The 23,321-nt window shown below is 42.9% G+C and overlaps 1 protein-coding gene across 1 annotated transcript in view; it reads right to left on the reverse strand.

Annotated features, from left to right (window-relative positions):
* Window positions 1–23,321, reverse strand: part of LOC146821350 (alpha-tectorin-like) — a 289,031-nt gene that overhangs the window by 86,546 nt on the left and 179,164 nt on the right. The window contains exons 5-6 of the mRNA XM_085609343.1: window positions 14,852–14,987; window positions 2,345–2,439 (exon numbers count right to left, since the gene is read on the reverse strand). Coding sequence (XP_085465469.1) covers window positions 2,345–2,439; window positions 14,852–14,987 — 231 coding nt within the window. The remainder of the gene's footprint in view (window positions 1–2,344; window positions 2,440–14,851; window positions 14,988–23,321) is intronic.

Raw genomic sequence — 23,321 nt, forward strand, 5'->3', positions numbered from 1 at the left:
GTTTTTAAGCAAAGTCATATCTCCTAACGTTTGTAGTTAGGGCTTTGCACCCCAAAAAAATGAGGTGTCCTTTAGGTAAGTGTAAAGGAGAAACATTTTCCTTTCCCTAAATGTTTCCAACTTTGCATTTGTGCTGCGCTGTACAGCACACATACGAAGTGGGAACAATTTAAACGTAAATCTAAGCATAGTGTTTTGGCCTGGAAGGAGGCCTTCCAGTACAAACCCTATGGTTGACATCACACGCACAGCTTTGCACTATGATGCAAAAGTGTGCTTGGGGCACTAGGCAGCCTAAAAGCACTAGTGCCGTACCTTAGTAGATATGGTGCTGTCCTGCTCTTTCATGCAGTGCAGCACAGTGCAGCAACTCTGAATGGTGGATATGCTAAATCGATTATTTAGATTTGACCCAATTGAAGATTTGGAAGGGGCCCTATTAAAGGATTAGCAATAAAAAGGGTCACATTTATCAGTTTTTTTAGATCAACACTTCTCCAGAGACGGTGAGACTGTTAACACCTCAAGTCCGATTCTTTCTTGGTAGGATAAGGCCTCCCATGGATAGTGGAAATGTACTATTTAGAACTAGAAAGAGACAAAAGGAGAGTGGGATCGATATTGCCAGTGCACAGTATGGGTCTGATTGCACATTCTGTGTCCATAAGATGTGGAAAAGATGTGAACTCTTTTGATTTTATTTTTATAGCCCGTGCAGAGTGCAGAGGTGAAATTAAACCAGGTATGCTAAGTAGGGAAGTATATGTCATAAGTTATAAATGTGAGCACTCAAATTTATTTCATATTTCTCTATACTAATTCCCCACTAATCCTGTTTGAGTTCCGGAGTAGCGTGCAACCCACCAAAAAGCGCTTTGACAGCTCATAAGGAGTAGCAAGCGCTATATAAATGCAAAACCTTCCTTCCTCTATTCCTACACGTTCCTTTTTCAATCCAAATAACAAACTCACATGTCCACCGCTAAAATGTATTTCATATCTCCCTATACTAATTTGCCAATATTGCTCTTTGCGTTTTGGAGTGGCTACTCCATCCGAGAATGTGCTTCAACACCTCGTCAGGGGTAGTAAGCGCTATATAAATGCAATTACAATACAATGATGCACTATATTTTAATGTCTATTTCTCGATATTGGATTGTAAAACAACAGAAAATCAAATAAAAATTTTAACAAAATATTGAAATAGAGCTCAAAAATTTGGCGTTGAGAATTATAAGGCAATTCGGAAGCAACAATAACATTCCAAGAATAATCTACTACCTATCTTTTCAAATTCAAAGTTTGAAATAACGATTAACCAAACATTCAGTTGAAGTAAAGCTTTTTGTTTTCCCCACCTCAAAATCTATAGTTTACCAGAAGGTTTTGTTTCAGGAAAATATCCTTCTTTGCTTGTTTTAAGTTTCTCCTGAAAGAAGAACATTAACATTAGCTATCTTTGACATCTTCATTATCTTAAAGTCTGAAATATGGTAACGTGCAAGGGCACGGAGGAAAGAGTCATCAAATCCATTAAAGAATGGCATCTTTATAAGTTATGTGAAGCTCTCTTGATACCTGCGAGGTTGCAACAGCCAATCTAAGGGACTTATTTATAAAAAAGTCAGAGCGTGGTGCCACCCCAAATTTTGTGATGCCATATTCTGACATTTTTTTTAACGCAGGGATGTGTTGTATTCACAAGAATACGGCTTACCCATGTCTTTCCTCTAGCGTTGGGGCAAAAACAACTGCCTAGCGCCAGCCTAGGAATCTTGCCCCCTGCATACAAACAATAAAAAATGGCGAGTTGCTCTTTCTAAGTGTACTGTTCTGCAGCACACATAAAAGGGCAAAAAACGAAGAGAAATTAATAATTTCTTCTCGTATCGCCATTCTAAGACCAGGTATTCCCTGATGTTCGTTTTTGGCTCTGCCTTAGCCTTGTAAATCTGGAGCAGCGTCAAAAAGCAATGTATGTGGCAGTGGAACGCCCACTGCAATATCCATTACACGCCCCTTTACCACAGAGGACTGCGGCGTAAAGGGGCAAATTTACAAGGGGGGGGGGGGTTTAAGCCACGTTAAGTGGCTTAGCACCACCTTGTAAATATGGGAAATGGCGGTACGCCAGCGGAGCATCAAAAAAAGTTATGTTCTGGTGGCGAATGGGGCTTGTAAATTTGCCCCTTAGTTCATAAAAGAGCTTGTCAGTTTTCTGAGCCAACAGTCCACTCATTCACAAGAAGAACATGCCATGTCACATTGCTTATTTGTCAGACTCTGATACCCTCTTGAAATGTAAAGATATTAAAAAAGAATGTGCATTCTCGATACTAACCTGTCTTGAATAAAAGTATACTGGATGGCATGCGATGGGTCATTTGTGGGTGTAGCCCAGCACTTTTCAAGTCGTATAATCAAATGACCTGGGATCTATTCAGAAGAAAAACATTTATGATTTAGTCATTTATAGAGTGCATCAGGACAAAAGCCATTTTTTGCTATTTTAGACGATGCAAACATTACTCGTGCTAAAGAACGATGCAAACATTGCTCGTCCTGAAGAACCATCCTGAAAGCGATGTTATGTTATGTTCCATTATACTATGTCATTTATTTTATGTGTTCAATCCCATAGCACATTCGACCCAAGTATATCAGCCCGCTGTGGATAAAACAATGTTGATGTAACACCACATCAAATTACTTGTAAGAAGAAACATTAAAGACACTAATATGACCAGCTGTAAGTGCGATGGTGGAGGCACGAATTTAGGAAGGTAGAAACAGCTAAACACTAGGGAGCATAATGGGAGACACAAAGAGGAAATGGATCATCACTATACATGAGACACTTTGTAGCAAGCTTATCATCTTGGGATTTTATTTAACAAATTGATGCATCATGGGAGTTTTAGTCTTATATTTTTTCCTTTTTTTTCCTAACGAAACTAAGGGCCATATGTAGGAAAGAATTTAACATCTCTTAACGGACCGAATCACGATTTTGGTCTATTAAGAAATGCTCAATTGCCTTTCCATATGTACAAAGGCAGATAAGGAATCACAAAATGTGATTTCGACCCAGTAGAAATCTTATTTTGCTATTCCCTAAATGGGAAATCGCAAATAGGGATTTCCTATTTGCGATTTCCCAAGCACGTGTACAAAGCATTTCCTAAATGCGAAATAGGTGTTTAGGAAATGCTATTACCTTCGACTCAAAGTTGATGGTAATCACGTGAAATTCTAAAAAATGCATCCAAAAAGCATTTTTTGACGTGCCATGTAGCGCACACATACCCTAGGTCATTTGTGCACTTTAAATGTGCACCACTTTTTTGGGGGGAGCATCAAGGGGTGCCTTACGCCCATTGGCGGCACCCTTGGTTTTGCAATCCCTAATTTGTGATTTCCTATTAGGAAATCGCAAATGTGGAAATGCAAAATTATTCTAACCTATGGGCCACAGGAACAAATGGTTTAGCATTACCTAAATAGCGATTTCCTAATAGCGATTCCTACTCTGCAGGAATCACTATTAGGAAACCTCTATTTTCGTACATTCCATTTTGCATTTCCTAAATAGTGATTTCTTGGTATTCGCTCTTTAGGAAATGCAAAATGGAAATTTCATTCATATGGCCCTCACACAATTGATGAAAATTATTTGCAAAATGAAAGCCTGGAGCTGGATGTATGTTGTACTGTGGACATTCAGCTATGCAACCCTAAATGCGACATACGCTAGTACTATAGAGAGGCGTACTCAATGGTAAAAAAAAAATGCTGAGTGCGAAGTGGAATGCAGTATTGCTGCGTAAAGATATTCATTAAAAAGATGAGTAGGATTGAATAGGCGTGGGAAATTAAATCTGGCATCACTCAGTGTGAAGGAGAGACCAAAGACTGATTGGGAATGAGTGCTCCACTGCTTTCTCCATCTAAAATAGCCTGAGTGTTCTTGCACAAGTTAGGTGTCCCTCAGTCTTTCCATCTCTCTGTTGTCCCTAAATCTGTCCCTCCGACCCTGCCTATATGCACACACCTCTGTGCTGTCTCACTATATTGTGTGGAACTGTATATGTGTGTGCTATGCTGTATGTAAGTAGCAGAATATGTGTTGGATACTATTTAGCGTGTATAGGTGAAAGTGTTTGTGCATGCCGCATGCAGCCGGGTGGTCTGTCTGCTTGGGTACCAGCAGGTCTGCTGGCTTGCTTGCCCTGGTGGCTATAGGCCTGGTGATCTGAGTGCATGGTTGCAGATATGCCTGGTGTTAAATGTGTGCTGCTGTACCTACATACACTGATTTGTGCACAAACAATATATGTATATATGCAGCTATGTGTGAATGGGTGCATGGATCTGTAATCTGTCAATCTAGGTACGAATATTATGTGTTCCAGCGTACATGCACCACACAAGAAGCAAACCTGCTGGCTTTATCAATGCCTATTTCAATGCTGTGAGCAAAGCAGAGGTTAGAACAGCCAATTCGATTTGTAACAGTTCAAGTGTCCGCACATGGAGTGGAGGCAAGTGACTTGGGGGACGTCTGAGAGAAAAACCAGATGCTTTAAGAATACTTTTAATTCTCCAAACCTGGAAGCCATACTTAAGCACATCGCAGTTCATGGGCATTGTTGACTTGTTGCTCTGTACGCTTTTCTACATGTACTTGGACTTTCTCTGGACCTCCTGTTATGCCTGCCTGTTCCCAGGCTTTTCGTATAGTTACTTACAAAAACGTTCAGTACTCGTCAAAACATGCTAAGTACTTGATGCATCTTTCCAAGGTCTAAAAACATATTTTTCCCACTTCTAGCCCTGGGCTGAGAATTATTGGCGTCTGAAGAATCCAACATCAGAATTACAAGGACAGTGTGTACTTCTAGGCACTCGCAGCATGAAAGAGGGCTCTGTGAAATACCTGCATGGCCGGGCCAAGAGTTCTTCTGTCAGGTGCCCGTTATTAAAATTAAGAGCAGCCGCCTGGCAGACAGCTCGACAATTTGAAGAATGAGAAAACACGAGAGATCCATTTAATTAAGTGCTGGCGGCCACCTATCCTCCCTGTTTGCGTGCGTCACCTGTGCTAAAAAATCCTCTGTTTTTAGGTCCAGCGGCCATTTTAGATTCGTTTTTGAACCGCGGATGGCGAAATAGTAGCGCATCTGAAAGGGTGATGTTTCTTGTTTTTCATTTCATCCCAGAACAATAACTGCCTGTTATCCCTGCGTCAACAAGACCGGCTGCAAAATATTTACTTCAAAATTTCGCACTTTTCGTATCCTTCCTATTACGCATGCCATCGTCATCTGCATTTCGAAAAAACAAACACGTCGTCCTTGCGTTCTCACTGTTACAATTTCAAAAATAATCTTTGAAACAATTGAGAATTTATAACTTTGAAAAAAATGGAAATATTTTGAAACCCTGCCACTGCGGTCGTCTGCGTGATATATTCAGCAGTTTGATTTTGTTTTAATAAATTAATTTTAGTTTTTAAAAAACGATTTAAAACAGGGCCAGAAATAAGCGTTCTACTACTGAATATCGAGCGCAAGAATATTGGCATACAAGAATATTGTTCATAGGACATCGAGGGACAAGATATCGAAAGGTCAGTGCATGTAGGGAAGCATAGATTTCTTATTCCTAACTGCACATCTACATACCTTGAAGATATATTCATCACCAAAGTATATATAAATGAAGTTCAGTATGGAAAACCTACACTAACTTCTTTTTGATATTTTGTCCTCGATATTTCATAAATACCTAAAAAAAACTACACAGTAAAGAGGATACCAGTGATACAACCATATACATTTTAGACTATGCTCCTATGAAAAGCCCTCTACTGTGGTCGCACTTTTCACGGCAAAAAGTTGTCTCTGCAGTGGTTTCTCGACTACATTTGTAAGCTGTTCACAGTATGGAAGTCAGACTCGTCATTGTCATCAGCTTTTATTAGCAGAGTTAACCAGAAGACCCCAATTATTCCAACACAATCCATTAACGACATTAATAAGCATCATAATAGATGTTTACTTTCTATTGCAGTTGCCCTACCCACCTAGTCTGGGGGGGGAGGGCAACGGTGCCATCTCTTAGCAGATATGGTGCTGCCCTGCTCTCCCTCTTTTATGCAACATCAATTTTTAGTAAATTTGCCCCCGTATCAGATTGAGTGAGGAACTCAAATAAAGGTTCAAATCATTCAAATAGTGACACATGAATCAGCTTGAATCAGTCAGGTCACTCTTCCTTGGGCACATTGTGCGAACGGACATACAAACTCACAGAGGGGCATATTTACTAGAAAATGTTGGAGCGTGGAGCAATGCCAAACTTGGCAGTGATGTGCTCTGACATTTTCAAAATGCAGGGAAGCACCATATTTACTATAATATGGCACAGCCCTGTGCTTTCCCTAGCTCTGGCACTATAATTAGCTGCCTAGTGCCAACGGATGCTCCGTTGCACCATAGTGCAAGGGTGCCTGCGTTGCAAGGAATCATTTTTTATGTGCAGGAAGATGTCCCTTAATAATAGCAATCAAGTTTTTTTGCTCATTATATGTGTGCTGTAGGTTGCAGCACACTTAGAAAGAGCAAAAACGAGGAGAAATAAAAGCATTTCTCTTCGTACGCCTATCTAAGAACTGCGCTTGCATGGCATAAGTTTTTGGCGCTGCCACAGATTTACACCTCCGTGTAAATCTGGGGCAGCTTCAAAAGGCAATGGGTGTTGCAGTGGAATGCCCACAGGAAAACTTGTTGCACGCCCCTTTACAGCAGAGGGCTGCGGCAGAAAGGCGCATATTTACAAGGTGGCGTTAAAGCCACGCTAAGTGGCTTAGCACAACCTTTTAAATATTGAAAATGGCGCTACGCCACTAGAGAGTCAAAATAAGTGACGTTCCAGTGGCGATAGGGGCTTGTAAATATGTCCCATAGTTTTTTCATCATGAAGTAAGCGCGATTCAACAAACACCACAAAAACCTCTCAAAGTACCCATAGTTTGCCACTAGAGAGACTTCTGCCCTAGTATCACGGGACTGTCACAAAAAAATGCATGCAAGTCTCGTTTCTGATGTCACTTTTGAAGAAAGTCCAGCAAGGAACACACTTCCACACAAAATGCATGTGAGTCATCAGCACAACACAGATTCAGAATCTTCATGAGAAGAAGTTAAGCATGGTATGTACTCACACATAAAATGTCATTGAGTCACCAGATCCTAAGCACGCAAAAAACACTTGTCTAACACCTGTAAGTAGTAGTAAAGTAGGAACTTTGCAGAGATTACAATGGCTCCCCCTTAGTTGCCATCAAGTTCAACAGTTCCTTGTTTGTAAATGATAAAGTTGTCTTTGAAATCATTATAAGCAGGTCACCACTATCATAGTGTATATGCCCATGAGTGACACCTAGGGAAAGAGTAGTGGATGGGCTCAAGGAAATGTCAGACAGGTTGGCCGTCAAAGGTGGGTAGAAGGGGCATTATTCCCCAGTCCCAAGCTTTTTCAGGGCCCCAAGCTTGAGCTGCAAAATTTGTTTCTAGATATTGAAGTAAGGCTGTCCTCTTTATTAATGATGATGCATCTAACACCAGATGGCACCAGATGCCAGAACTACTGGGTTTTCTCTGTACATGTTTTTTTAAAACTCAGAAACAGGTGCTCATTGTATGTGGCGCCCCACATGAAACTTTTGACCTAGGCCCGCAAACTCTTGGCATAATTGGGGTGTGCAAATGACACACTGAAAGAGTCATAGTTTTTGGGGTGCTCATAAACATTAGCAATGCTATTATCACACTTACCTGCACTCCTAGACAAACACCAAGTGCACCAGACACAGACTCATTATTTTACAATGTGGGAGTGAAACACAACCATCACATGCAAAATTAATTGGCATGAGAAAAACAAAAACGGAAAATATGCACTCGCATGAGAAAGGGGAGAAAGCAGCATGGCACTGGTGATATGTAAATCCAGGGGCGTAGCTTCAGGGGTGTTGTTTGGGGTGTTACAACCCCCAATAAATGCATTTTCTGGTAAATAGTTGGGTACAGGTGCTTTCAGTCATGTATGGTAAGGTGTTTCAGATTGCACCTGGAACTTTTACATACACTCAGACTAAAACACACACACACTCTCCCTCTCTGTTTTGAACTTTTTAAAAAATGTTGGTTATTTTACAAAATATTGTTTTCTCTCAGTTAGAACCCCCACAAATCTGCATTTGTCTCCATTTCCACTGCTCTGTTAGTTACCCTGGGCAGAGAACTCCGCTCCGTTCGCAAGTTTTTTCCTCATTCGCGCTTGTCAATGTCAAGTTGGTGAGCATGAGTGAGGATAATCCACCACCCGGTGATATTTTTCCTCGTTCGTACTTGCCACGGTCTAGTTGGCAAGCGCGAGTGAGGAAAATTAACCTCCTGTTGGGATTTCTTAATACGGGCGGTTGGATTTCTCAATGCAAGTGATCACAGCAGGTCGCGACCACTACCTTTGAGAAACCTTTGTTTCATATTATGTTTAAACTTACCTCACAGGCGCTTATATACGCAATATCGCCTCACTAGTTGACACACCACTTTTATGGTGTATGGCCGCAATTAACGCCCTGGGGGTCACTCTAATTGTATTAGGTTAACATGCACAATAACAAGTAATCGGGAAGGGCTTCATCCATGCTCCCCCTTGTCTTCACAGTCCTTGGTGATCGCTACGGTGGGGCCCTATTCCTTCAATCAACCGGCAGAATTCACAAAGGTTAAAATAATCGCCATAGGTATGTATACACCAACACCTATTGCTCCCCCTCCCCTGCGTGTGTACTAAATAACACAGACCTGACCCACGCCTCCCTCTCCTTACAGAATAGACGACCTTTGAAATGAATGGATGGTGTCGTCTGACACCTCCAAGAGTATAATACAAGGATGCCAATCATTACACTTCTTTACTACCAGGCGAGCAGTTGGTCGCCACTTATTTTCTCTTTCGTAGTTCATAAACACACACACCATTCTGATTCAATTCTTAAATTTACAGGCTGTCAGATCCTCTTCTGTCCTGATGAAGACCCACAATAGATGCTTACAAATCTGCACTACATCTTAGGGTCGAAACGTCGACGTTCTTAGTTCAATTTGTCTTGCAATTCCACAACTAGAATAAGGAAATTCTATATCCTGCTGTGGTTTATGTACTCAATTTGGGACACTTGTGCTTAATTATTTGTGTAAATATGTGTTATATATGTTATCTTTTGTACAGCACCTTGTCACTGAACACAATAAGTCACTAATTGCCTCACCTTATCTGTTTTTTGGACAGCCGTATATTATAATTTGTTTGATTAATCTAGAGAGTAAAAAGGATTTTATCCACTGAACTTTTTCTCTTATTTATTATTAATGATGTGTGTCTGTGTGTTTTACCTTCATTGAATGATTAATGTAATATCTGTGAAATGTATTAAGTGCAATAGAAACTCAGGTTACGTGATTCCCGACAGAACCTTTTTTTGTTTTGCAATCATACTCAGGGTCTGAGGGTTACTGGGTTACCCCATTATCTTTAATGGCTATCTAGTGCAGGTGCACACCTGCGAGGGTTCATACACATTTGGTGTAGTAGATTTAAGTTACATAAGATGTCAGAAAAAGAAACACTGTCCTACAGTGAGGAGTACATTAATAATTTAATACTACAACAAGCAGAATTTGATTATTTGGGTACCGGTCTAACCCCCATAGACACCACCTTGAATGACAAACTATCCCACCTGGAAAGACTAGAGAAAAAACTTATTCGCACTCGGTTACATGGTCATTTATTGACAAAATATCTGCAAGCGAACATCATTCCCAAAGGGCTACAAGTTCGGAATGAGCCGGCCATCTTCATAGACCTCCCCAACTTCCGAGAAGGCTTCAGCTTTGTGGCTAACAACTGCTCCTGGCACTGGATGGTGTTGGGAGTGGAGACAGCATTGGAATACGTAAAGAAACTTATTCAGGAAATCGCTGACCTCAAAAAGGAGATTTTGGAGGATAGAGGCTTAAAAAGCACGAAAGAAGCTCTGGAACGGGCTGAGAAGGCTACAGCCGAGTTCAACACCACAACATTGATCAGAAAACTAGAGAAACTAGCCAAAGACATTTAGGCATACGACAAGGAGATTACATACCCATACATCTGCGACGATTATTATACACAAGATTGACAGGGTTATTTCACTAATCGTGGAAGACAGAATTCAAGGAGATTTGCCACCTTCTCCAACTCATCTTTTGGCTGCGGTTCAGAGAGTGAATCTGAAAGATCGAGCACCAGCACTGATCCCCGGGCATACCAACAGGGTCCCACTTACCAACCACAGGGACAGACGTACCAACCACAGGGGCCTTCGTTCCCACAAGGACCATCGTATCAATCCGGTGCTCATTACCAAGATACCTTTGGACCTTCCACTTCATCGTCTTTTTTAGACGATCCCACCTGGACCAACAGAGACCCAAGTTGGGGGAGACCACCCAGATGGAACCAATCAAAGGGCAACCAACGTGGGAACAACAGGGTACACTTCCAATCACAACCACAACAGAATCATGGAGAAATTTGGACTAGGCGCCAGACCTATCGCTGGTAATTCCTACACCAGTTGATGACCCAACAATAAGAGGGGAGCATCCTGATGCAGAATAAGGAAATAGAGCCACCAACACGAATAGAAAAGACCCTATTCTCAATATCTCCAACTACACCCTGAGCAAGACCGAACATGATGTCCTATCAAAAGGATTGTCCTTTGTACCCACCTCTCCTCCTAATTCCTTCAACATAAAACTGCAATTGCAACAATTCTTTAGAAAAATTCACCTAAAGTACTTCTTGTTGAAGAATGACATGTATACCAGAAAAGCCGCGGCAACAGAATTCCGTCCAGCCGCCACGTTCACACCAGCTTCACAGCTCATGAGTGAAAAAATTGTGGCGTATGAGAAAATAGTGATGACTGAGGTTATGAGCTTGCTACAAAACAGCAAATACATCAGACACAACATCACGAAGGAAGAAAGAGCAGCCCTACAATCGCTGAAGGAGAATAAATCAATTGTGATCAAAACTGCGGATAAAGGAGGCGCAGTTGCAGTCCAGAATATAGAAGACTACATTGAAGAGATGAATCGTCAACTCAACTGTGAAACCAGCTATACCCGCATTCAACGAGACCCTACCAATTAAATAGCAAAATTGATCAAAGACCTCACGACTCAGGGTCTGGAGAAAGGTTTTCTCTCAGAATCTGAATTTAAGTTCCTCAACAAAACTAACCCTAGGATCCCCACGATCTTTACAATCCCGAAAGTACACAAAAATGTACAAAAACCTCCGGGCAGACCAATCGTCCCTGGTTGTGGTTCTATCCTGGAACCCTTGAACCAGTTCCTAGATAGCTTCCTACAGCCATTTGTGTTGGAAACTAGACCATTCCTCAGAGACACAATGCACACCATTCAATTGCTTGAAAATCAACCTTTTGAGAAATCCATGCAGCTACTGGTCACACTTGACGTGTGCTCGCTTTATACTAGCATATCACAAGCAAAGGCCATCCTAGTCATCAGAAACTTACTGGAGACTCAACCTTCACCACAATGGATCCCCACCGAATTCTTGGTGCAACTACTACAAATTGCAATGACTAAAAATTACTTTATCTTTCAAAACACATTCTTTTACCAGTTCAGAGGAGTTGCCATGGGGGCCGGGTTCGCGCCAAGCCGGAAAATCTATTCATGGATAATTTTAAAGACCAAAATATCTACTCTGAACAAAACCCCTAAATTGATAATATCACCACATGGAAACGGTACATAGATGACATGCTGATGCTATGGACCGGTACAAAGGGATCACTTGTTGGCATTCTTTACATGGTTGAATGCTCGCTCCCAGGACATTCAAATCACGATGACTCACAACAGCGACTCCATACCATTTCTAGATCTCACACTTGAAGTGGAAGATTAAAGAATATTGATGAACCTTTACAAGAAACCAACAGACCGTAACACCCTCTTACAGTACAATTCCCATCACCCAAGGAACCTCCGGTACAATCTGCCATATGGGCAATTTCTGAGGTTACGCTGCAACTGTACTAGACAAAAAGACTACTTCAAAGAAACTGACGCACTGATCACAAACCTGAGAGAAAGGGGCTATCCCAAAGGTTTACTTAACAGAGTCAGAAAAAGGGCCTGGTATAGACCACGGGATACCCTGTTGGAAGTACAACCAAGAGATGCAAAAATGGACAAATTTATAGGCGTTACCACCTTCAATACTAGAAGCCACGAGATAAAAAGGGTGATTAAAAAATACTGGAACTTGGTAGGATCTGAAATCTGCATGATGGAGGCACCCAGGTTTTCATTTAAATGGGCTAAAACATAAAAGATTACATAGTATCCTCATTCCTTGAACCACCACCAACACCAGATATCAGATCAAAACTCAGTCTGCCACCTGTAAAAGGACATCATAAATATGGCCACTGTAATGCTTGCCAATATTCAATTGCTGGAACCTCGTTCATACATCGTGGAAAAACATATGCCCTTGCTCAGATTACAAACTGTAACAGCCATAACGTAATTTACGCTATCAGATGCCCATGCCACATGATCTATGTCGGTCAGACCACACAGAAAGTAAAAAACAGGATCCTGCAGCATCATAGTAGACTAAAATGCAGGACCCAAGGGGCACCTCTGGTAGAACACTACACTAGCTCAGGACACACCCATGAACACTTGGAATGGTGGATTTTGGAAAAAGTCTCCTTAAACAAGAGGGGGGGCGACATCGCCACCTCTCTCAACTACAAAGAGTGTCGCTGGATACATACACTTGAGGCCGTTAACCATGGCCTTAACGAGCATGAAGAAACATACATACAAATGAGTAGGCTTTAAGAGCCTTCAAACGCATGTACACTGAATTACTGCTGTTCTTATTGTTTGCCAGTACTACATGATATCGCTTGCATAAGTTCAGGATTACTGAAATACCGTTATTCTTAATGTATGGGCGACTTGTGCATTAGAAATCCAATTGGATATATTCTTACATATATTTAACTTTTTGAAATGTTGTTAAAAAGTCTTTCATTAATGCTAAATGAAGAGGTGTATTTAAGATTACAAATGTTTTTACCACAATTGTTAAAGATATTTAGTTTGCTCTACTGTAAACATTGCTTCATTACTGACACGAGAATATTCTAAAGAATTCGACATCTCATCATACATGTAACCGTACACTCGCAATACTAAATTAGTCTTAGAAGCCCAATCCGCTCCATGGAGTGCTCACCACGCTTTACTTTGACACTAGGTGTACTCGAACCGATATGTGCCTAGCAACACGTACAGCGAACGCCGCAATAGGTTAAAAGCTGACAGGTCACGAGCTCTCGCTGTTATTCTTTGCAAGCTGCAGACAGACGAGGACGTCTCACTCTGTTCTCCCAAGTAAGCAACACGGGAAACCATGGCTTTTTTAATTAAATCACTTGAATTGAGCGCAGAGTTTAAATAGCACGATCAATCCCTACTTATAATTGTTTTCTCGCACTTAACAGGGATTATTAACTAGAATGCTTAATTTTAAACGCGCTTTATATTTATCTGGCGAACAGACCGATCTTTATGATTATTTGGCCTCGCGCACGGAATACGACATGCCGTGCCACGACCCTTTCATTTTAAAATAACGCCTCTTAGACCAAATTGTTATTTTTAAATGAGCGCTACCCTGCTTTTCAGGTACGATGTGCACTTGTCCTTCCGCGTCGGTATAATCTTCCAACTACACGCATACGCGTTATACCACACACCCGAAGTCACATATTATGTTTAAACTTACCTCACAGGCGCTTATATACGCAATATCGCCTCACTAGTTGACACACCACTTTTATGGTGTATGGCCGCAATTAACGCCCTGGGGTCATTCTAATTGTATTAGATTAACATGCACAATAACAAGTAATCGGGAAGAGCTTCATCCATGCCCCCCCTTGTCTTCACAGTCCTTGGTGATCGCTACGGCGGGGCCCTATTCCTTCAATCAACCGGCAGAATTCACAAAGGTTAAGATAATCGCCATAGGTATGTATACACCAACACCTATTGCTCCCCCTCCCCTGCGTGTGTACTAAATAACACAGACCTGACCCACGCCTCCCTCTCCTTACAGAATAGACGACCTTTGAAATGAATGGATGGTGTCGGCTGACACCTCCAAGAGTATAATTCAAGGAAGCCAATCATTACACTTCTTTACTACCAGGCGAGCAGTTGGTCGCCACTTATTTTCTCTTTCGTAGTTCATAAACACACACACCATTCTGATTCAATTCTTAAATTTACAGGCTGTCAGATCCTCTTCTGTCCTGATGAAGACCCACAATAGATGCTTACAAATCTGCACTACATCTTAGGGTCGAAACGTCGACGTTCTTAGTTCAATTTGTCCTTGCAATTCCACAACTAGAATAAGGAAATTCCATATCCTGCTGTGGTTTATGTACTCAATTTGGGACACTTGTGCTTAATTTTTTGTGTAAATATGTATTATATATGTTATTTTTTGTACAGCACTTTGTCACTGAACACAATAAGTCACTAACTGCCTCACCTTATCTGTTTTTTGGACAGCCGTATATTATAATGCCTTTGTTCACTAGACATTGAGTTCTGCATGACACAATTAGACCCAAAGCATTATATAAAAGTTTAATTCGTACCATATGAACTCTGACAAAGATGTTGTCTTCGAGAGTGAGAAACGGAACGGTGGTCCACATGTCCTCGAAATCCTTGTCCTTGTACAGCATCATCGATACCGAGAAGTTCCCATCTTCTGTGTTTAGAGTGATGGTTCTGTTGACAAAATACATACTTGTTTATCCATTTAGATCAAGGCGTTACCTGGGATTAATAATTATATCTTAAAAGTCAAGTGCTTCATTTGTGCTGGTGGTTGCAGGTGGTGGACAGTCAACGTTGGGTATTTTTTCATAATCAGACTATGACACAGAGCAAGAGAGAGAGAGAAAGGCAGAAATGGAAGAAGCAATAAAAAACAACATGAAAGAGTCAGATACAGAGACGGGATGCGTAAAATGGTGAAAATAGAGCCACAAGCAGGAATCCAGACTAGGCAGCCTTGGAATTCACAACCGAGGTGCTCTGGCAATGCCGGTGGCAGGCTTCTGTGAAAAACTGTTGAAACCTCCACGTATTTCTTTATTTATTTACAAATGAATCACTTGAACCCCTTCATGACTGCTCAAGTTTTTGTTCCTGCCTTACAATGGCGAGCCAATGCAAAAATACATTGTATTTTATTGCGAAATAGCCACGGTTTATTATGTTAAGGTTAGAAAAGACATGGGGCCTGATTCACAATGGAAAAATACACTTTTGAGTAAGTTACACTTTTGATTACATTTTCTACATTTTGTCTAGTCACAAACTCCGAGTGTAAATTTACTTCAAAGGTATAACTTACATATCTCTACCAAATTAAAGGGGCTAGGGTTATGCACTTTTGAGTAAGCTTACTAATTTCACAAACAGTGTAAGTAACCCTCTGATTTTATGAACAGACAAAAAAGTAGGAAACATACTCAAAAGTCGAAATTAATCAGAAATGTAAGGTACCTTCGTGAATCAGGACCATAAAATATCACTATGTTATCATAGTCTCTGATGGCTATTCTCAAGATGATGCCTTAGACAAATTCAGCTGCTTGATGCTCACTACGCATGCCCTAGTGGCTCCAATACTTCTTAACCTCTTCCATGCGCAGGACGGCCGGGAGCCGTCACGTGTCACGGTGGGCGTGTGCGCACGACGGCTCCTGGCCGTCCGAATCCCCGCCCACTAATAAAAACTCCCGCACGGCGTGGGAATTCCCCGCGCATGGAAGGGGTTAATGCCTATTAAATCATTTTTTCTATGGCAGGGCATTCTCTGAACAAATTAGTCCTATGAATCAAAGTGGAATGTGATATACACAGTGTTGGAAGTGGCCTTTTCTAGGGTGCTTTCCCTCAACTTTTTGCTTTTGTACCTCCTGGTTTTCCGCTGAGCTACGTGTTCGCCTTAGGACTTTGAGTGCTTTGACACTGCCATTATGTGCTAAAGCGCTGTGCTGGTCATATACATAATGGTGATTGCTATTTATACGATTGGCTGTTTTGAGTTAGCTGTAAGTACCTTGTCCAGTGGTAAGACATATACCTATGGCATGTAACTCAAATGCTACTCCGTGGGCCTGCAGCACTGGTTGTGCCACCCACGGAGGTAACTCTTCAAACGTAACACAGGCTTGCCATGGCAGGGCCTGTGTGTGCAGGTTACTGCTACTCAGCTTGGCATTTAAAAGCTACTTGCCAAAGTTCTCAATGTCTCTCGCTACATCTGAGTACTCCCTGGGGGCAGGGTGCAATATAGAGAAGAGGGAGGGTATGTGCACGTGTGCACTACATGACCTAGTAGTGAATAACATCGGATGGTGTGTTCAGTAATGTGAGGCCTACTTCTCGCATTGATTGACATGGGGGATCTGTGGAAAGGCTATTGAGCTGTATTTCCTACGGAAGAGTATCAGTATGGTGACTTGTATCGCTGGATTAGTAATGGCAAATCCTCTCCGGTCATGAGAGTGGATTTGACATTACTAATGTGGAAATGCCATTTTGGGGAAAGCGGGTATTCTATGCTTGTGGCTCTCTGTGTTCCTGTCAGCCTGTCTCCAATACACATCTGGGTTCTGGGGAGGACAGCTACATCTGTGCATTCCTGATAGATGGCCACAAACTATGGGACCTCAAGGGAAACTGCAGACACCTGACCCTGAAGGGCCTTCCTGGGACAGATAAGAGGGGGTGGAATTGGCACTTGCATTCCAAAGGGCAGTGTCCCAGCTCCACTTAAGATATTGATCAAGTTTCCCAGGGTAGGATAGCAGACAGGAATACATTTAGAGGGGGCCCGTGCATTTCAAAGGTGGCCTTTTGAACTGACCTCATTTTCAAAGGCCATCGTGGGTATAACTACTGGGGCTCAGTCCTCAGAAGTTTAGAGATGCTTTTAAGGTTGAAACCTTACTACGCTGGTTCGATGCTGGGACATCCACAAGAGGAACCACTGGGGCAGGAGGGACTGCAATGGGAATATCCACAGACTTGTCGTGGCCTGGGGCTTGTTGTGCTCCAGGAAAAGGACTATCACTTGGTGGATTTTGCCTGGATGTTGCTGGCCAGCAGCTAATTGTCAACTGTTGTGGCCCGGGTCCCTAAGCACTCTCCAAGGGCCGGTTGGCTGGCCTCCTGTCCATGAGATCCAGGGACAGAAAGGATCTTCCTGTATCCATGAAATTTTAAGGACCATGCAGGGTTCAGCAGAAATGAATGGAAGTTATTGTTGGCTGGGACAAGGACTATCCCAACGTTTGTAGTAATCACACTGTGCAGAGGAGTGTGCTATTAAAGATCAGCTACCCACCTGGGGTGCCGTAAAGTGAGGAGCTCAAGAAGTGCTGAGGGAAGTTTGACGAGTCTGAGGGACCTGAGCTTGCAACCGGAAATCTGTGCTAGCTTGCACTTTGTAGTGCATAGTGTCCGAGGGGTGTTGGGGGACATTTGCCGAGTCTGCGGGAAAGGAGCTAGAAGACTGAGCTGCCTCCGACCTCTGGTTCGGGAGGGCGACAGGGCCTGAAAATGCAGCCACCGGCTTCCTCTCCCCGGACCCACGCCACAAGGTACTCTGTTAGTAGCATCGTACCTGGACCCGAGGGGTCCCGTTGTTCCTTGTGTGCACCCACAGCTGGCTGCCTGGAGCGCCTGCGGCTCGCACCTCGGCCTAGGGGGAAACATTTCTCATAATTGGAAGCACGCCAGCTTCCAGTGTCACAGTCTTTTGCCTAAGGGGGGGATAGGGATCCCACACTCATCAAGGTGCTGCTTGGTGCCTTGATAACCTAACCTGAATGGACAAAACCAAGTAACTGTTTCCTTCCGCTTTAGGTGGTCCCGACAATCTAATCAAAGTGTCGCCAAAGGCCAGTGTGTTATACATACGGTGTGGAGTCTTTTTGTAGTGTAATCAGTGTGTTGCAAGGGTGGTGCTGTGACAATGCTTTACACTTTGACTCTAAGGTTAAGCTTGACTACTCTGTGCCAAGCTACCAAAGGGTGCAAACTAAGTTGGACTGGATGAGGCCCAGAGTAATTATCAGTGGCTGAGATTAATTCAACGATTCAGCCCATCACATTTTTGCATACTTCTCAATTAAAGTCTGGCACAAATGGAGCCCACTACATGTGTGTTCATGCAAAGGTTATCTGACAAGTGTATCATACTCATACTATCTAGGACGCGGCAGTCTGTCTGGCTTCGGTGTGTCCCAGCCAACCACAAACCACTGGGTCTAAAACACTAAATAGCCACTTGGGGTTTCTAGGGAAGAGGCCTCCATCTAAAGCCAAGTCACATATATCGGGCTTTTTTATTAGTTTTTAGGTCTGTTAATACTTGAGATCCGGTACTCATTTTTTGGTATCTCAATAAAGCCTCAATGAGTCTCAAAACAGACCTTGTTTCTGCCCTTCCCCTAGTTTCCGCCTATATACACAGGCCAAGAATTACAAAGAATTCATGCAACGGAGTGCAGCAAGAAAAGTTGCTCCGCTGTATTGCTTGAACAGGAGAGAGCAGAACTGCACCATATCTACTCAGTTGTGGTGCTTGTTCTGCTCTCTCACTGTACTGGCACACTTTAAGTTGCCATGTGCCAAAGCAGATGCCTTTGTGTCATAGCACAAGGGTGTCAGTGATGTGGCAAGCATAGTTTTTTACAGGAATGCAACCTTTCCAGCACAAACCTCTGTGCAAGTGCATGGGTAGTGAGCATTTCTCACTTTGTATGTGTGCTGTACAATGCAGCCGACATGCATGCAAAGAGGGAAAAACAAGGAGAAATTAGAACATTTCTCCTAGTTAATTACTGCCTTAAGCAGTGCCAGGATTTGCCCCACCCATGGAAATGCAAACTATTGCAAGGCAAAACATTGCACAGCTACTTTTGACTACAATCCAGCACACATCATGTTTTGCAATGGATTGTGAATACTATCATCACACTTTGTGTCTGGTTTACATTTTAAAAGTAATGCAAATCTGACTCAAAGTATTTGCAAATCTGGGCCACAGAGTCTGCATTTTCCTTTGTTGCAGCACTGACCAGTAGCATACAACATAAGAGGGGGCTACCTAACGACACTCGACCCTCTTGGTTCCCAACAAAGAGAAGCAAACACTGGGTGGGTGTTTCTAATAAGGGACTTCCCCATGAGCGTAAGAGCTCTTTTGTATTAAGACAATTACTTCTTTTCTTGGTAAGACCACTAAACATACAAACATGCGGCCACTTATCCCCACATTGAGTTACATCATGATGCCCCCAATGGATGCAACACATTTGCACTAAAAAAACACGAGTGCAACCTCCCTGTGTGGCACTTTGAAAAAAGTGAAGAACTTTTAGATCGCTTGTTTTTTACAGCAAAATGTATTACACTTACAGATGTAAATGAGTTTGTGATGCCCCAATTGTCCGCATTAGAGTGGGCAAAGCATGCCCCTGAAAACCGCCACCCTCCCAGTTAGGCATGAAAACAGAGCTGCACTGGTATTTTCATATCAAACTGTGGTGCAAAAGGCAGTACAAAACTTATTTAAAGGTGCAGTACCTGTATAAGTCTTTACTTTTACTTTACTCAGTGCACTTGTGGCAATTGGCTTGGGCAGCGGCACTTTCTAAATGAACAGTTGGTCCTCTAGACAGATATGTGCTGCCAGTGGTGGCTCCTCCACTAAGGCAGAGGAGCGTTGCCGCACTGCTGTTTAGCAGTGAAATCAAGGAAAAATAAAACGATAATAACCCGACGTTATTATCATTTTACTTGTTCCTGCTGCGGCAGCTTGGCCGGGCTGGCAGAGCTGCTCTGCTCTCAGAGCAGGAAGAGAAGTGGTGGGCACACTCCGCAAGTGTGCATGAATGTTTGACCGGCCGCCTGCATTACAGCCTGGGTGGAGAACATACCCAGCTTCCTATTCCATGGCTGAGCACCGAACCACAGTGCGCAGTCCAATCACACATTGCAGGGTCGTGATTGGTCAGGGGAGCCTGGGTGTTTCCTGTTCCATTACCGACACGGAGGAGAGACGGTGGAGAGACGCGGCGATAAGTGGTTTTTTTCTTATTTTTGATCCCCCCCACCTCGCCACCCACGATCTGTGCTGGCCGCCACTGTGTGCTGCCAATATCTGCTTTTTATATTTCACAAATGTGGGCCGACATTGTTAAGTGGATCTGCATTTGTGAAGCAGGACTGCTCCCTGCAAATTTCGAATATATGTAGCTTTCATTGGAGTTGTGGCCTACTAATTTAACTGAGGAAGGTATAAAACTTTGGCAGAATCATTGATTCTCCTTTTTCACCACAAAACGGAAGATATCCCTGTTGGACGGGCTATCTGCTTTGTCAATTGTGTTGATGGCCTCGAAGGGGGAAGGCAATGACCCAGAGAACCACAGCCTTCTTCCCCTCGATGTTTTACCAAAGTGGAAACCTTTTGGGGCAGATTTACAAGAAAGTGACGCATCTGTAGAGAAGCGTCACTTTCCCTGCGCCACCATGCAAAACCCTTGCATCATCATGGATGCGCCGTATTTACAATTCGGCGCACCATGGCGCAAAGATTGACAGATGCGTCAGAAACTCTGACGCATCTGTTGATGGAAATGTCACGCATTGCTGGAGTAGTGTCGCAAGCACGGCGCAACTCCAGCAATGCGTGTTGCGGCCTATTCCCAATACACTGCGTCACTCCTCACGCCTGCTTCAAGCAGGCGTAAGTTTTGACGCAGTGGCGTCCTAAAAGTCACGCAGTGAAATCTTGTAGATTTCACTGCGTCACTTTTACAAGGCTTTCCTGCGTGGGAACGCCTACCCTGCATACATTATACCTGACACAGCTATAATGTCACGCAGGGCTTTACAACGTGACGCATCTCCCTAGATGCGTCACGTTGTAAATGGGCCGCATCTTTTAAGCTGCCGATGCATCACAAAAGTGACGCAACAACAGCGCAAAAGTGACGCAAGGGGTTTGTAAATCTGCCCCTTTGTGTTTTTTTAAAGCATCACCTGTGTCTTTAAAGAACACTGGCTGCTTGTTTTTCTTTTAAGAAAAAAAAGCTTCCTTTTTGGGAAAGCAAGTGCAGGGATGGAGATCTGCTCCTCACTACATTCATGGGCAATAGCAGACGTCGCAAATTCGGACCTCCATAATTAACATTCCTTTGGCTTGTCACTTTGTGACCCTTACCCCACCTGCAAATGCACAATTTGGGATGTGACCTAACAGCACTTAATCTGCATTGCAGATTGCTTTCTCAAGTCAGTCAGTGTGCCAATTGCACATCCCTGGTTTCTAAACAGCATTAGTACATCTGGCCCTTAACTCCATTCTATTACCTGCATGTGGAAATATGAGCTATGTATAGGTTTTGAATTGGTTTTTGAATCCCATAGGCGCTAAACCATTGCTTTAAATGGGAAATTAGAAGTGCCGGTACTCACTATTTAGACTGGGTGGGCAGTTAGGGGCGTGTCTGAGGGTGTGGCTGTGAGTCAGGCATTTAACAACAGCCACATTTGTTTTTGCGTGGATCAGAGGTTGGTGAACTTTGAATATTCAATCAAACATCGTATAGCACAACCTAAAGTTTAAGATATAGCACTACAGAGAGGGTGTAGTCTCGATAGTTGTAAACTGTCACCATGAGACCCACATTCTAAACCTTCTGCTTCTGGAATTGGTGTGAGAGGGAGTAAGTGCCAGCGTGTCTCTTCCAGCCCTGCCACTACATGTGGGCATGTGGCAGCGGGCATAGGCACATACATTCAAGAAAAATCAAGTCAGCATTATTTAAGGCAACCTAACATTTATTTTTTGTTATACATGGGGACTGCGGTCCCGTTTATGTGTTTTGTGTCTCAGCTCACTACCTCCTTACTCAGCCAGGTCAATGAACACTCAGCTCCCAACATGTACATTAGGAGACATGGCAAGCATCAGCTTCTATGTCATACGTGCAGGGCCGGCCTCATTATTGGCAGTTTGATATTGCGTGAATTTGGCCCGTGGGCATTAGAGCACTTTAAATGATAATCAGAACATTTGCATTCAAGCTTACTTTTTTTAAGCACCAATGGTTAAGTGAGTTACCCAGAATCACAGGATGATTAGCTGACGTCGGGAGGATTTGAACCTGGTTTGCCAGTTCCACTGTTGGCAGCTCTGGCCACATCGTCATTCTTGTTGAGAAGCCAATTAGAACCTAACATTGCAGGAGCGACCCAGTACAAGAATACACTACCCGTTGCCTGCCAGAGCGGCACATAATCAAGCTCCATCTGAAAGGGTCATTTTCAGTAGTTTTTGCGTTGCACTTACCCATACTTCAGGGCCTGAGCCCTGCTGCTTTTGGGAGTACCGGTACTCTCCTTGCCCAAAAAAAGGTTCTGGTACTCAGGGGAGAAAACTGAGATGTGCCGGTACTCAGTACCGGTGAATACCGGCCCATTGAAAGCACTGGCTAAAACAGAAATAGAGCAGGTAAGCTATTTCAAATCTAAGTCTAAAACAAATGCTGATTTCCTCCTGTGGAGCAAGATCAAGGTTGATTTGCATATGTCTGGGTGCAAACTAAGTTGGCACAGCGTGCAAAACTTGGAAGGACTGGGATGAGGCCCAGAGTAATTTCCAGTGGCTGAGATTAATTCAACCAATATACCCATCACATTTTAGCATTCTTCTCAATTAAAGTCTGGCACAAAATGAGCACCGGCATCACTGCGTGTGTGTTCATGCATGAGTGTTCGGATCTCTGTTTGTATCTTGTTGCATACACGTGGTGTTTGGGGTTTTCTTTGTGTATTTAAATGCCTCTGTGGGCCTCTCGGAATAGGTGCTCCGTTGATCTTCAAGCCTATGTGGCATTTTTTTTTTTTTTAAAACACGCAACACAAAGCAGCAACCAAAGTTGATGCACTGTCTTACAAGAAAGGGAGACAGAAGGTAAACAAAGATATGGCGCTGCTTCCCTCTTCCCAAGTGCTGATGCACTTTATGACTTC

The sequence above is a fragment of the Triturus cristatus genome, chromosome 6 (assembly GCF_964204655.1).
Source record: "Triturus cristatus chromosome 6, aTriCri1.1, whole genome shotgun sequence".
NCBI lineage: Eukaryota > Metazoa > Chordata > Amphibia > Caudata > Salamandridae > Triturus > Triturus cristatus.